At 43.1% G+C, this 14,113-nt stretch overlaps 2 protein-coding genes across 11 annotated transcripts; both read right to left on the bottom strand.

Moving 5' to 3' along the window:
* Positions 1–1,164: 1,164 nt before the first annotated feature.
* Positions 1,165–8,296, bottom strand: irf4a (interferon regulatory factor 4a). Of its 4 annotated transcripts, none has more exons than XM_040170727.2 (9): positions 8,155–8,296; positions 7,407–7,606; positions 7,038–7,224; positions 6,331–6,413; positions 6,074–6,242; positions 5,677–5,757; positions 5,026–5,427; positions 3,850–3,962; positions 1,165–3,467 (listed from the first exon to the last, which is right to left on the bottom strand). In XM_040170727.2, the coding sequence occupies exons 1-9, from the start codon at positions 8,162–8,164 to the stop codon at positions 3,318–3,320; spliced, it is 1,395 nt and encodes a 464-aa protein (XP_040026661.2). In that variant the 5' UTR covers positions 8,165–8,296; the 3' UTR covers positions 1,165–3,317. The 4 variants fall into 4 exon arrangements, with proteins under 4 accessions (XP_040026661.2, XP_077955417.1, XP_040026659.2 ...); XM_078099291.1 differs by having other exon boundaries at positions 5,677–5,724; XM_040170725.2 differs by having other exon boundaries at positions 7,407–7,642; positions 8,155–8,288.
* Positions 8,297–8,831: 535 nt separating this feature from the next.
* Positions 8,832–13,071, bottom strand: dusp22b (dual specificity phosphatase 22b). Of its 7 annotated transcripts, none has more exons than XM_040170730.2 (7): positions 12,701–13,071; positions 12,273–12,306; positions 12,086–12,168; positions 11,467–11,516; positions 10,521–10,595; positions 9,448–9,619; positions 8,832–9,302 (listed from the first exon to the last, which is right to left on the bottom strand). In XM_040170730.2, exons 1-7 carry the CDS (start codon positions 12,719–12,721, stop codon positions 9,162–9,164), a joined length of 576 nt encoding a protein of 191 aa, XP_040026664.2. In that variant the 5' UTR covers positions 12,722–13,071; the 3' UTR covers positions 8,832–9,161. The 7 variants fall into 7 exon arrangements, with proteins under 7 accessions (XP_040026664.2, XP_077955418.1, XP_040026663.2 ...); XM_078099292.1 differs by having other exon boundaries at positions 11,467–11,669; positions 12,701–12,864; XM_040170729.2 differs by having other exon boundaries at positions 11,467–11,585; positions 12,701–12,864.
* Positions 13,072–14,113: the final 1,042 nt, after the last annotated feature.

Below are 14,113 nucleotides of genomic sequence, written 5' to 3'. Positions count from 1 at the left end.
TCATATGCCTGAGAATTGATGATAACAATAAAGATAATATAATGATAGTGACATTACAGCTATTGCTACACAAGTATGTTTATTGGTCCTTATTTTCATCACTTAAGTCTTAATATGGTCATTTGTCAACCACTGCTTCACAACACACATGACATCGGCGGTGGGTACGAGAGCGACGATTGGTGGATTTGCAACATCATTTCGGGGGGGTCAAAGTTCGCCAGAAAGTAGAACGATGTCAACACCTTCCTTTCCACGGCGTCAACGAGTCAGAGTCGACTAAGGTGAAACAGGGCTGTCATCAGCTGCGGGGCAAAAGGTCGGACCTCCACCAGCCGGGGTCACAGACTGTGAGTCTAGTAGGATGTTCTCAGTGAGCAGCTTTTGTTGTATTTATTTTCTTAACGGGAGCTCTGGGGCGGAATAGACAACCCGAACTGTGTGGAGGATTTTGCGTATCGGCCGAGTGGTTCCTGACGAGTTTGGATTAAATCACGACTCCTCCATCAGATGTTCGATAACGCTCAGAGATTTCAACCTAAGAGATGGATAAATATCTTTTAGAAATGAACAGTATTTTTTTGCAGCGGAAGCTTTTGTTTTTCATATTTAACTTTCACAAGAGTTTAACAACCACAGTAACCAGCAGATGTCAGCAAATCATTGCTTCAGTTCTATTGTGATGAAGCTTGAGTTGTTCTCGCCTCAGACCCTCGATGGGTTCATCGGTTATTAATAGATACACAAACCAACAATCATTTCGGAAGTGCACGTTAATAATGTCCCAGTCTCAGCACAGACAGATTAATCATAGCCACTTGGTGAGGAGGAAGTGTTGCATTTTGATGTGTTCAACGGTAGTTTAAATTCTGTGAAAAACTTCTTTTAGCAATAATTGGGAGCAGCAGAAAAACAAACTGTCCTTTTCAAAGATTGGACTGAAGGAATAAGACGATGTCACTTGGAATAACGGCTCACAGAGGCGGAAAAACTGAAGCCCGACTACAAGTGATGTGGCTTCCTGCAGAAGGGGAAACACCAAGAATGTGTGAATATGCTTTTTTTCGCCTTCTGTTTTACCAAAATGTAGTTGTCTCCTTCTCCCTTGTTCCCTGTTTGAAAATCAAAAAGAGCTCAAAGACAAAACAGCAGGCGTGAGAAATACAAGATTGATGTGTTTATTTCAAATAAAATCATGTTTATCCTTTCAGCAAGACTTTCATTTATGCACATGTTTATAATACATACATGCATACTCATAACTAAAGAGTGACTACTTATTATGAAGAATTATAATACTTGAGTTTGTAAGTCTTTTTAAAATGCCTTTTTATGTGTTTGATGTGTCTTATTTTTTATACAGTTATTACTATTATTAAAATCATTATGGATATTATTACGTATGTTTATAATGCATTAAATACATTCACAAATACACCATGGAAAGTGTTTTTAATGGGATAGCTGTGTGTGTGTGTGTGTGTGTGTGTGTGTGTGTGTGTGTGTGTGTGTGTGTGTGTGTGTGTGTGTGTGTGTGTGTGTGTGTGTTTGAGTCACTGATGTTGTAAAAGGGGAAGTCACATGTTTCATCCTGAGTCCATAAATGTCAATTCCTGATAACAGTAATGGTGCAACTGGTGACACGTATGTGTACCCACCAACACACATGGAGACGCACACATGCAGATGGCCCTTTGCTAAACACACACACACACACACACAGACACAGACCCACGCATGTTTACCATAACAGCATACTGTAGATGGAGTTAGTTTGCTTTTATTGTGAATGGGTCTGTAAATCATCATCATCATCAACAAAAATTTCCCCAAGCACCAAATCAGACTAAGATGTTAGAAGAATCTTATTTATGGTTAAAACACACACACACACACACACACGCACAAAACATTCCTGCCTGTGATTTTGGTCGGACTTTTGAAGCTATTGTGAAAGTGATGTGGTTTAAGTGAGAAGGAAGTAAAAGCAAAGATCGAAACTCTGGACCACAGAGGAAAAACATAACAGAATGTTTATCCTTTCTGCTGCAGCCTTTGTTACTTCAGCCGCTGGAGGAGTTGCATTGTCCTCCCTATCGGACACGCATGTGCTACGAGATACACACACTCCTCGCTAGGTTGTCATGGTTTTAGTTTGGTCTGGACGTCACATCCAGTGTGTGAACAGTAGCAGGGAACCAGGGCGCTCCGCCGCGGCTCGACCCGCACGCCGACCACAAAAGTAGTTTTTCTTCCCATTTGTGAGACCTAAAGTTTCAGGTTATGAGGTGCAGTTTCCTTGCAAGTTACGAGATGAGTGTGATTTTTTTCCAGCCAGTCTACTTCAGTCTCATGTCCATGTTTCTGGTGACACGGACCCTCAGGCCAAAGTGTTTCCTCTCATGCTGTAAGCCAATGCTTTTGCTTGTGACCAAGCAATACGAAGCCTACTTAAAAAAAAAAAAACCTCGTCAGAAGTTTCTTTACTTGTTGAGTTGTTAGAGGCTCAGTTTTCAAATCAGATCGTCTTTGGCACTTAAAGAAGTAAAACTAAGCAAAGCTAAAAGCAAAGCAAGAAATGAACGATGCATAGAGGAAAGGAGTATATTTACAAGTAATAAACTTACATCTTGTTTTTGTCAGATTGATGTAATCTAAAGGAATCACTTTTCAGATTCAGCCGATCAGTAGATTTTCACAAGGTCGTCCTGCAACATACGGCCGAGAAGCTTCCTCCACTACAACACCAGAATGAAATTGAGGTCTCACAAGGGACCGTAATATGGTTGACACTCTCTCACGCTGCAATTTCTTTTCTATTTTGCTCATCAACATGTCTATTAAATAAAAAAACAGCCGTGTCGACTAAGTTTAAAATGTTCTGTGCCTCTTCGGCGCGCGAGTGCACCGAGCACACTGTCCACTGCCAATAAGCAATAAATAATCATGCTCCGTTTTGTCCCTTTCACATATCAGTGTTTGTCTTAGGGACCATTCTTCCTGTGCACCTGTGCGAGTACTTCCTGTTTCACTCGCCCTCTGCTCCCCTCGTACCCTCACCCTCAAACCGCATCCTTCACACTGTCACAATAATACGTGTAGAAAAACTCTACAGTCACAGACACAAAGACGACGACGCGCAAAAGGTGTGCGAGTAAAAAACAACAGGGTCTTCCCCATCTTTACCCCTCTGATCCACGCCAGCTTCCCTCCTTCACGGCACACTGCAGTCGCAAGAAACACTCGCTGGATGATATTCACATTCAAGCATATTACGTGTGCGTCTGTGTGCGTCTGTGTGTGTGCGTGCGCGCTTCTCACTCCTGAATATGCTGTAACGGCCTCTGAGGCGAATAGTCGATAGTTGTGGATGGATTCTGTTCCAGGAGGTGATCAAAGGCCCGCAGGTAGTGGCCGTTGTTCTGCTGGTAGCAGTACACCAGTTTTCTGGCAAACACCGGCTCCACCTAAAATGAAAATTAGGTGCACGTATGAATGATGTGCGTTACTGCGAATGATCATGCTCTGCTAATTGATACACGTGGAAGAAGAGAACAGGATTTAAATCTATATAGAAAAAGAGTGTTAAAAGGTGCATATTCTGCTACACACCAATGACGCCTTAATTTATGGTCTTTAAGGGATTATGTTATTTTTTATTACAACAATTGCTCTCTTGCTTTGCTTTTCACGGAGATTAAACATTTACATAGTAAACAAAAATTCAGAATAAGGTCTCAATTTACCCAAATATGTGCTCCATTTTTCCTATTGTAACGGTTGTAACATTTCTGTTGTTGATTAAAACATGTTTTCTGCCAGCTGAGAAAGCAGCTGGTGGACGTTTACCTGCGCTGTGATCATCTTCCTCGGCCGCTGCGGGTCGGGGTACTCGTCTCCAAAACACAGCACCACCTGATGTCTCGGCAAATGGCGGCCATTGTGGGAAAACTCTTGAAGCTCTGAAAGAAGAAGAGCAAGCAAAGGAAGAGGAGTCACACACACACACACACACACACACACACACACACCAGCATATCCCCTTTTAGAAGAAACACTTTCTCTTATCAGTGTCTGGAAAGCACTGGTGTGGACGATGGAAATTTCAGTGTGAAATGTGTCAGAAAGCAGCATCTCGTCACGGAGGGTGTTGGACCACAGCCGGTGGGTGGGGACTTCACACACTCGTTCCCCCCCTGCTGAAGAGCTGACAAGCCTTTTAGCGCTTCAGCTAAAGCAACTACATAATGTCCTCCGTCGTTATGATTAACGTCACATCTCCCATCGACACGACCGCGATCATCGTCATTCTGTAGATGGACAGTGGCGGAGAGATTTTTGGTACACTAGTTATTTTGATTAGTAAACGAAAAAAATGCAACTATTCACGTAGGTGGACAGAAATCTCCACATGACGCAGTCAAGTGGTTTAAATTAGAGCTTGACTGAACTGAAAAGTTTTAAACGTTTTTTTGGTTTAAAAAATCAAAACAAGGTGGGAAACGTTCTGTAAACTTGATGTTGCTGATGTTTTTAACAGTTGCAATAGTGTTAAACACCAACCAACTGTACAAACATCAGTTAATAAAATAGATACGGAAATACAATGACACCTTCAACTATGGGCTAAACATACCGAATAAACACCTGTGCTGTAAGTATATTTACTTGGTTACTGGGCTTCATCATTTTGGAATACTACTGCAGTGGAGTCGTCTTTATTAAATACTTTATATTACAACACAAGTATGTTTCTTTTCTATACAAAACATGCGATCTAATGCACACTTTACGTAACCAGCCTGTACGAGCAGTGCGTAAACTAATACATTGTTCACATCCCATATAAAGTGTTGTTTGTCATATTTAAAAACTTATTTGATCAATTTAAATGTGCCTAATAGAAAAAGTTATATTTTATCAGTGTCTGACTATATGAACTGCATCACACCGCATGTGTTTCTACCATCGCTTCCAAAAGCTGCAGGTGTGAACGGAGCACAACAGACACACGCATTTGCTCACCAATCAGGAATTGCTGTGTGTCGAACAGTTTGCACGGTTGCTCCTTCTCCAGCTTGTTGGGTTTATCCATAAAAGGAGCCAGCGGTCCTTCCCAGTAAACCCGTCCCTGGCAGAGGCGCTTAGCGTACAAGCCATCAGACGCCATCCACAGGAGCACCCCCTTCTCCAGTACGCTGGGGAGCATGTCAGCGCCCTGCCGCTGAGACTCCGGGTACGGGAAGGGAAAAAGGACCACTTCTGCCCCGCTGTGAAACTTGTCCTCTTGGCACGGGGAAGAGGAGGAGGAAGAGGAAGATGGAGAAGAGGAGGAATGGGAGGTGATGCGACAACCTTCTGGGCTGGTGGTGGTGACCTCCTTCACCAAAGACTCTCTGTAGTACAGGGACACGTGGAGGCTGCAATCTGCGAAGAAAGACGGGAGAGTTTAGCGGATCTGAAACAACAGGCTGGAGGATAAACCGGAAAAAGGAAAATATTAGGCCAAATCTACAAAATATTGGTATGCTGAGAATCACTTTTTAAACCATCAACATCCAATTCACTGGCCTGCTGCTCTTCCAAATAGGGAAGTAAGTGAGTTGTACATTTTTAAAGAGGTGAACCAGCATGTGGGTGAAGGTTTGTGCGCATCAGTCTTTGCATCTTCTTTACCTGTCATGTCATTGTTTTGGTTGATTGAATACACAGGTGGTTGGGACTCTGAAAAGTAGGTGTGGAAGGAAAGATGAAAACCTGTGCAGAATACATCAAATGGATAATGGTCATAATTTGATCATTATATAGGATGTTGTCTTGAAGAGAAGGTCAAATTAATAAATAAGGCAGTTTAATGTTGCTGCTTAGTAATTTCATTAAATAATGGCTCAATAGTAATATGTTGTGCTGCCATTATGATGGCTCTAATGATAATAACACAAATCAAATTTGTTGCGTTGCAAAATGTAAAATAGACCAGGTGTGATGGAAGATAAGAGACGCATCGTACTGTAAATACACACTCAGATGAAATGATTATATCCTAATTTTAATATTCCTGCATGAATCTTACCATTTTCGGAGTGTGACCCGGGCCAAGGCCGGCCGAACGATGATGGGTAGTGGAACTGACCGTACTGCAGCTCCGCATGTGACCCGTGCTGATGCGGAGGGGCGAGAGGTTGCTGTTCTGAGGGTGAGTAATCCCTCCAGTCCCGTCTCTCCTGAGACGCCATATAGGCCTTAGGAAAAGAACCGCGCGGATGGCTTAGATGTTTGCAATCAGTTACACTGCCCGTTAAGTTTTGGGATCGAGAACAGCGCGCTGACCTGGTCGTGGGAAGGCGGATACGGTGGAATATAGCCAAGTGGATTTACATGTGATGGTGTCTCCTCCATACTTGTCTTCATTCCTGTGCAAAGAAAAAACAGAAAGGCATAATGGGTCCACAATACAGTCAGTGCTTTGATTTAAAAACATTAATTTTACCCAACTAACCTAATTCTTTTTGGAATAGTCAAACTGTAGTTTAACTTGTGCCTTTCTGACGTCCTGTTTTTCTTCATTTGACTGTTTTGCAAAGTGGGCGCAACAGGCTGAATCCTGTTGATTTCATATCGTCATGCTTAGAGAGCAAAAATTGCTCTTCTGTGACAAAAGCTGTTGCGTGATGGCACAGACTTAGTTATGCAAGGCTGGAGGTCGCCTGATTGTGTTGTGCACCCTGCACTTAGTAACCGAAGCCCTCTAAAAAAAGCATGGGCCTTTTTTTGGTACATGCTCTGGCTTCCTTTGTGCTTCCTGCCGCATCCGAATCAACTGCATGTGTAGGTTCAAAAATTACCAATAGTCTTTCTACAATGTCAGAATCTATGTGAAAGCAGAAAGTATGCAAATGAACCACTGCGACGGTCTTTAGATTTAGAAACTGTCAAATTTCAACTGTAAACAATATTTTACTTCCCATGTTACATCTGACGCCTCAGACGGCTGAAAGCCGTTCTCACAAAATACATGACTGTTTACATTCACTTACCTCTTTTGGCTTCTTCTGGGATGATTCTGTAGACTTTATAGGGGTCCGAGATGTCTAGTTGGCTTCTGTCCACTAACTCATCAAAGTCGTTGCTTTTATTAAGAGCACAGCGTAGTCTGGTTTTCCACGTGGGGGGATCTGGTTTATCGACTCCCTCCTTATGTTTTCCCTTAAACATCGCCCATGCCTGAAACAATCATTGATTCGATTAATACACACGTCCTGTTTAGTCACGGTTATGTACAAACAATTGTACAATATTAGGCCTCTGAAGAATGGATGCGTAACGACATTACAACTGTTGGAAATGGTGGAATTGTTGGAGGCTGCAGGTGCAGCATGAGGAGACGTGGGACGGGATGGTCAGACCTTGAAGAGCGCTGCATCCTCGTCTCTGTTGTAGTCCTGTTTCCCTGCGTGTTTCCACGGAATCCTAAAGATGCTCTTTTGGTGATTCTCCCAGACCAGGCCGGCATACACGCCGCTGTCGATCTGATCGATCAGCCACTGTCTCAATTTCCCATTGCCGGAGCTGACTGACAGGCCAGTGTCCTCATCAATGTTCATTTCTGAGAGGTGGAATGAGACAAAAGTGCACGACGCAACTGTAAACAGAGTTAAATGATTCACTCAATGAAATGAAACCAAGAAGGTTCATGTGTAGTGCGAACTGCACCGCTTTTAGAGAAGATACAGCAGTGTTGGTTTGGGCTCCGGGTAACTTCTCCTCAGCAGCCCCGTAGTTGTAATATTAAAAATCCCTTTGAATACATTTTATCTAATGATGGTTTTGACACATTTATTCTTGCTGATTGCTCTTGCGGGTAGAGGTCAAAATTTCCTCTCTGTTAAAAAGATGTCACTCATTTCAGACACTCGCATTAAGAGAAAACAGAAATAATATAATCACGCACGAATTAATCTATGCTGATAATGTTTTTCTTAAACCTTCAACCAATAAGATTCAACATTTATGTGAATGCTAGAAATTCAAAGATGAATGGTTTTACTATTTTGCATTTGACTGAAGCTATTTGGGGCTAATCAGTACATTACAAATATTTATTAAATTCAATGTTGACGATACGGTCTTTCATTTAAAGCTGCTGCCGCTTACCGTTGATCATGCGAGCTCTCCCCGCTGCAATCCCTTTTGAAGCTCTTCGGTTTCCTTTATCACATCTTGATTTGTTGCAGGGAGGAGCTTCTCGCGCTCTGAGAAGTTCAAGAGGAGATGCGCTCAATTCTGTGAAACTCAATTCTGTGAAACTCGCCGCCAGCGCAGCACTTTGGTGGGGAATCCCTCCAGCGACACCCTGAGCAGACACCACGCGGAATGCAGAAGTCACCCGAGAAGAGATTATTGTTAACAAAAATAATTTCCCCAAATATATTTTGTCTTAAAAAAAAAAAAAAGAAAATCACGAATACGCTTGCAACCTTTTTTTTTTCACTACTAAATATGATTTTTATGATGTTGTGATTCGGTAAATATCAAATAGATGCACGAGGAACCAACGTCTGGAGACACATGGCTGAATTTAAATATGTTTTATGCCGCTATAGTATCACTGCCCTCCAGTGGCATTGCACGTGCAGCCCAGCTATCTGCTACTGGAGGCTATTAATGCTCTAACTTGACTATTAAGACAATGTTGAAGAAAGTGTGATAAAATAACGTGAGGTTGGTGTTTTTTGGGATATCACATGTACGATATGACCAACAGGAAGACGACCAGGAAACGTAAACAGGGCACAGCACGTGTTTTCTTATCACCGTCAAGTCGACAAAGATTTCACAAAGCACTTTTTCTTTACTCATTTAACTACGTGGTTTTAAATCATCATGACACAGTACAAAAAAACAACAACAACAACAACAACAACAACATCCATCCATACATTTGAAGAAAAGATAAAGCTGCATAAACACCAACCAAAGCTAAAGCGGCATCTTTGCCTCAGGTGTCAATTGTCTCTTTCAGTGTTAATGTCCATGATACTCGGGGGCATAAACATCGTGACAGGAGCACACTCTGGAGGAAACGTAGACCTCCAGATGGGTCCTGAGCGCCGTGGTGTCGATCGGCGGGATCATCTTATTATCTCCATCGAAAGGTCTGATCAGAGGTCTCCGGGTGGGGTAGATTCCTGCTTTTCCACCCCGTCACCATTGACTTTAGACGCCGCAGCGAGCAAGTCACGTAGATCAGCCTCATCACTGAAGGAGTTGTCCTTGTATTCCTTCTGTAGCCATTCTCTGAACTACAGGAAAATAACATAAAAAAAATGTAATTTTTGATGACAATGGACACTAAATACTGACGCTGCAATCTCTCCGCACCATAATCAATGTCATGTAATGCTATATTCCACACGCTCTCTCTCTCTCTCTCGTGCTGCGTCTGACCTGATCCGCTTGAGTGGCCTCAAACTCCTGGAGTTGGCGCTGGAAGCCCAGGTTGGGGCCGGCGCAGGGCCGGACCACCCGCACTGCAGCCAGCGCCTCCTGCCAGCCCAGACGCGTGACCGTCATGATGTACGCCAGCACCAGGGTGACGCTGCGGGACACGCCCGCCAAGCTGGAAGTGGGAGTATATTCTTTAGAGTAAGAAGAAATCCTGCATGACAATACAATACAATACGTGTGCGGCAGCTCTGTTGAATTCTTAATTCAAGTGTGACTTTTAAACAAAATTCAGGATTAAACTGCTGGCTCAAAGTTTACGTTCAGTATTTATCAGGTTTAGCATTTCAGCTTGAAGAAAGGAATTCAAAAGAAATCAAATATCAGGAATTACTTTTATCAAAACATTAAAATAGTTAGATAACTTGAATATGTGTAAAACTAGATTCAAATACAGACTTCCAGATTACAAATGGGGTTGTAAAATAGTATAAGCGGTTGAAACCGGATCTCACCCTAATTGAAAACGTATGCAAAACAGCCCAAAGACTGCCGGTATGTAGATATCTACAGCAGGATTCAACATCCAAACTACACGCACAATTAAATCCAACAATTGCTCGTTAAACGTCGGCGCTGAGGAGTAAAAACTGATTTAACACTTAATGCACAGTGAAGAACGCTGTAGCAGTGCACAGCTTATAAATAGCCTCTTGTTCCCCTGTATTTCTGAGAAGACCCTCCGTCTAACCAAATATAACTTTCCCCCACTGAACACACGGTCAGCTACAAACTACACAAACACAATGTGTCTCACTCTGGTTACTGTACTCCGTTTTAGGAAGTTCAAGAATAGGCTTCAGCTTATCATTTAATCCCCTCTGTGCAGCCGTTACACATGAGTTCACGTGTTTACTTGGTTGATCTCAGGTGTTTGTTTTTTTTGTCTCAGCATGAATTTAACGTTTCCATTTGACACAACTAGAAAACCTGTTGTGGCGTCTCCTGTTTGTGTGAGTGTGACACCTTGAATCTGGCTTTTGCGGTCAAGGTACAACAAGGCGTCTTGCTCTCACCAATGAACGAGGCAGCCTTCTCCTTTCAGGCGGGACTCGTGCATGAACGTTATGCTTTGTTTAAAGTGCTGAGTTCTGTGGAGCATAGAAGTCTCAGTTACAATGGGCCACGTTAAAACATTAAAGGATCACCGCAAGATAACGGATTATTCTGTCCTTACAGGCACTTCAGAGCGTCAGCATTCATCTAAAGTGGACAAAAAAAAAACATTTTGTACCGGACTTCTTTTTTTTTTTTAATCCCACGAGGGACAACTATGGGGGTGTGTTCGTGTCACGTTGGTGTCATATATCGCGTAACATGTTTCAAACACCTCGCGGCCTGAACCGAAGAGGCGCGAGGCAACCTGGGGCCCTAACGGCGACAATGGCTTTAGCGTGTGTGTATATATATATATATATATACACCCACACACACACACACACACACACACACACACACACGCACACACGTGCATGTCCATGTGCAAATTTGTGGAGGGTGGTGCATATAAATAGAGCCACAGCACCAACCACAGCGTTCAAACTGCAGAACTGAGCTGCGAGACTTCCTTCCTGCTAAAAAGGCCTCCTGATATGTGAATTTGGATTTTTGCACGTGCATTTAAAAGGGCCTCCAAAGCACGGTGTCATTCGGAGAGGACATAGGTTCAAACCTTGATTTTCTGGAATTTGTCTCCCTCCGTTTCCTCTTGCGTTACATTAAAAAAAACGGCGGTGTGGATTTGTACACGTCAACCGTGTCAAAAAAAGAAAAAACACAGATGAATGCACCGGTGTAACTGTGATCAGGTTCACAGCTATGTTGAACTTGTGAAAGCATATCATTTACACATCAGCTTGAGGAAAAAACGAACCTCAGACACCTACATTGATGTTTTACACTCCCTCTCTCAGCCTGTCGTTGTTCTGGCTGGTGTTGCTTGCGTTTCATCTGGGTACTTACAGGTTTTGTGAGGGCAGGTCAGCAGCTGAAATGCAGAGATAGGTCATCTCCTGAGGGACAAAGTGCCACCAGTTACCGGTCAGCGGGCCACTGATCAATAGCAGCCCAAGTGTGCGCTTCTGATGGTGGACACAAAGTGGGCTTTTGTTGGTGGAGGAACAAACGAAATTGTTGTGCAGATTCGTAGCACCTGTGCGTCCCTCCTTTAAAAAACGGGAGGAAATAAGCTGCACTTGCGGCTGTGGCTTCACATCAAATGAAATGACTTTGAAAGATAAATAAATGAAGCCAGGCGGCGCAGTCCGCTCTGGATGTAGAACAACCGCCTACTCTCAAACCCACGCAGGCAAACAACAGCACGCTGACCGAACCAACTGTTGTTGACTTACATTTTTCCACAATACTGTCACAACCATCACATGAAGCGGATTCCCGACCGACCTGTCAGACCAGTTTACGGTCTGAGAGCTCAGGTCATGTGCAGTGCACCGGGACTGCACAGGGAGGGCCCAATAACACCCGTTCAGCTCCATTTGCTGGGACATTTTTGCACGTCCTATTAATAAGGAATGACAGTAGCACACCAGGGAAAAGATGTTAATAACGTAGCGCTTCTCACCTGGAGTATCGGAGCTGCGCTGTCATGAATCGACAGGATGTGTGTGATGTTGTGTCTGGCTAATTGTTCCCGGTCTCTTGCATCTGACGGAAAAACAAAATTGACACCACAAACCCGCAAGATAATGCGGTTTTGCTTTCATATGAAAGAACCAAAGCTAATTTTTATTAAAAGAAAAAGCACAAACCTCTGAAATTCCCCAAATACAGGTCAGGCAGCACCTGTGAGAGCAGGAATACGTTCCATTAAGAAGAAATCATCTTTTTGTGGTATATTTATTTAGGGGCAGTTGGCTTCATAGCAGAGTTAACTATAAGCTCATTAATGTAGTCACAGGAAACAGTGAATAACATCGCAGTTGGGAAGTGACTATATATGATTATAAAAAATAAAACACTTCACAAAAAAATCAGCACCATACAAAACATTCATGTACTTGGACCACTTTAGTTGACGTGCTTTAGGCTGGATTCTTTACTCTAAACGAATCCCGTCCAAATCCAATCAGCTCAACTTCTATTAATAAAGCCCTGGAAGAGTCTCCAGGAGAGGACACCTCCTCGGACACCTCGTCAACGAGCCGTCGTGCGCGTGAGGACGGACAGCTTCTCGTACCTTGTTGATGCCGTTGCCCATGATGACGCTGTTCGGCTCGTTATTTCAAAAAGCCTTATCCGGCTGTAAAGGAGCGGAAAAATGCGGCTCCGCGTCCGAGCCTGGACCGAGAGAGCCGAGGAACCGCTTCCAAAGGCTGCCCGCTTTGAATGCTGGGAGTTGTAGTTCGCTAGAAATAAGGAGCGAGGCGCGCGCGCACACACACACACAGGTGAGGTTCCAAAGCCAGTCCTTGGATTTTAAGTTGGACTTTTTTAAATTTATTTTTTTACTTTCTATATTTTGAAGAAGTAACACATCTGTTTGTTTTTTAAAGCCAATATTAACTGGTCGTGTATTGTGTTTGCCACACTAAACATTCCTCTATGTGTGACAGTTACGTGTCACACCACGCTGACATGTGGCATCGGTAACAACAGATGACAGAAATCACTTTGGTTCAAACTTTTTGACAATCACGTTGGTAGATTTGTGCTTTGCTGCCATCTGTCAGACAGAAATAAGCTGCAGGCTTTTGTTACAGGTATGCAGTCCTAGTTTTAAAAAAAAGAGTAGATTAGTACTATTCCATTTCCCTCTCCTGAGAAAACTAACAATCCTGTTCAGGAATCAGGAAAAATTTATTGGCATAATGTGTCAGACATACAAGGAATTTGACTTGGCGGTTCGTGCGTGACAGCAGACAGTACGACAATGGACGACAAGATGAACGTCGGACCAGCATCGTCTCCTGAAAAGTGTCACGTAACCTCAGACCCGAGGAGACAATCTGTGTGACAATCCCCTGTGCCCGTGGTCCTGTGGACTCGTATAAAGGGACATCCAGACCGGCTTTTTGCAGCACCATCCCCTTTGAAATGAGGCCCTATTCATCCAATATAAAGACACCAACAGGAGGTTCTGCTACCAGATTTACACCTCAGAGATAAGCTTATTAACATGTTGCTTTTCTATGTGATGAAGTGTGTGACTACTACAGCTTGAATGAGACGAGGTGTCCGTCTACTACACAAAGTGCTTCATAAGGCCTCTTGTACTGCAGCTTCAAAAACAGTGCAATGAGCTGGTTCACAGTCCGCTTCATGCTGAAGGCCTATTCCTCCAATACCCCCTTTATTTTGGACTCAGTTCGTCCTAAACAACCTGTGTCTCTCTGTTGAATACTTGAAATCTCATTTTGTGACTGAGGGACCAATAGCACAAGTAGCACAATTTAGTTCCTGATAAGGTGGCGCAGGTCTGAAATAACTAACTCCACCAGTAGGTGGCGACAACACACTACGATTTGCAATGGTCCTGTTTCGGATGAATTTTGTATCTTTTCAAAAACATTTTTTAATAAAAGGCAAACATAATATTTCAACATTTTAAAATACAAAGAAACATGTTTAGGATGATGGCTCCTGGATCAGT

Source organism: Gasterosteus aculeatus, chromosome 3 (genome assembly GCF_964276395.1).
Source record: "Gasterosteus aculeatus chromosome 3, fGasAcu3.hap1.1, whole genome shotgun sequence".
NCBI lineage: Eukaryota > Metazoa > Chordata > Actinopteri > Perciformes > Gasterosteidae > Gasterosteus > Gasterosteus aculeatus.
The sequence above is the reverse complement of the archived record's forward strand: the minus strand, read 5'-3'. Positions and strand labels throughout refer to the sequence as shown.

Coding starts and splice junctions, on each gene's coding strand:
- irf4a (XM_040170725.2), bottom strand. Junction 6,243..6,330: donor ATCCGCCTTCCCACGACCAG/GTCAGCGCGCTG, acceptor TCTTTTCCTAAG/GCCTATATGGCGTCTCAGGA. Junction 5,758..6,073: donor CGGGTCACACTCCGAAAATG/GTAAGATTCATG, acceptor TATTCTGCACAG/GTTTTCATCTTTCCTTCCAC.
- dusp22b (XM_078099292.1), bottom strand. CDS start 12,721: ATGGGCAACGGCATCAACAAG. Junction 12,169..12,272: donor GTATTTGGGGAATTTCAGAG/GTTTGTGCTTTT, acceptor TTTTTCCGTCAG/ATGCAAGAGACCGGGAACAA. Junction 9,303..9,447: donor AGGCCACTCAAGCGGATCAG/GTCAGACGCAGC, acceptor ATTTTCCTGTAG/TTCAGAGAATGGCTACAGAA.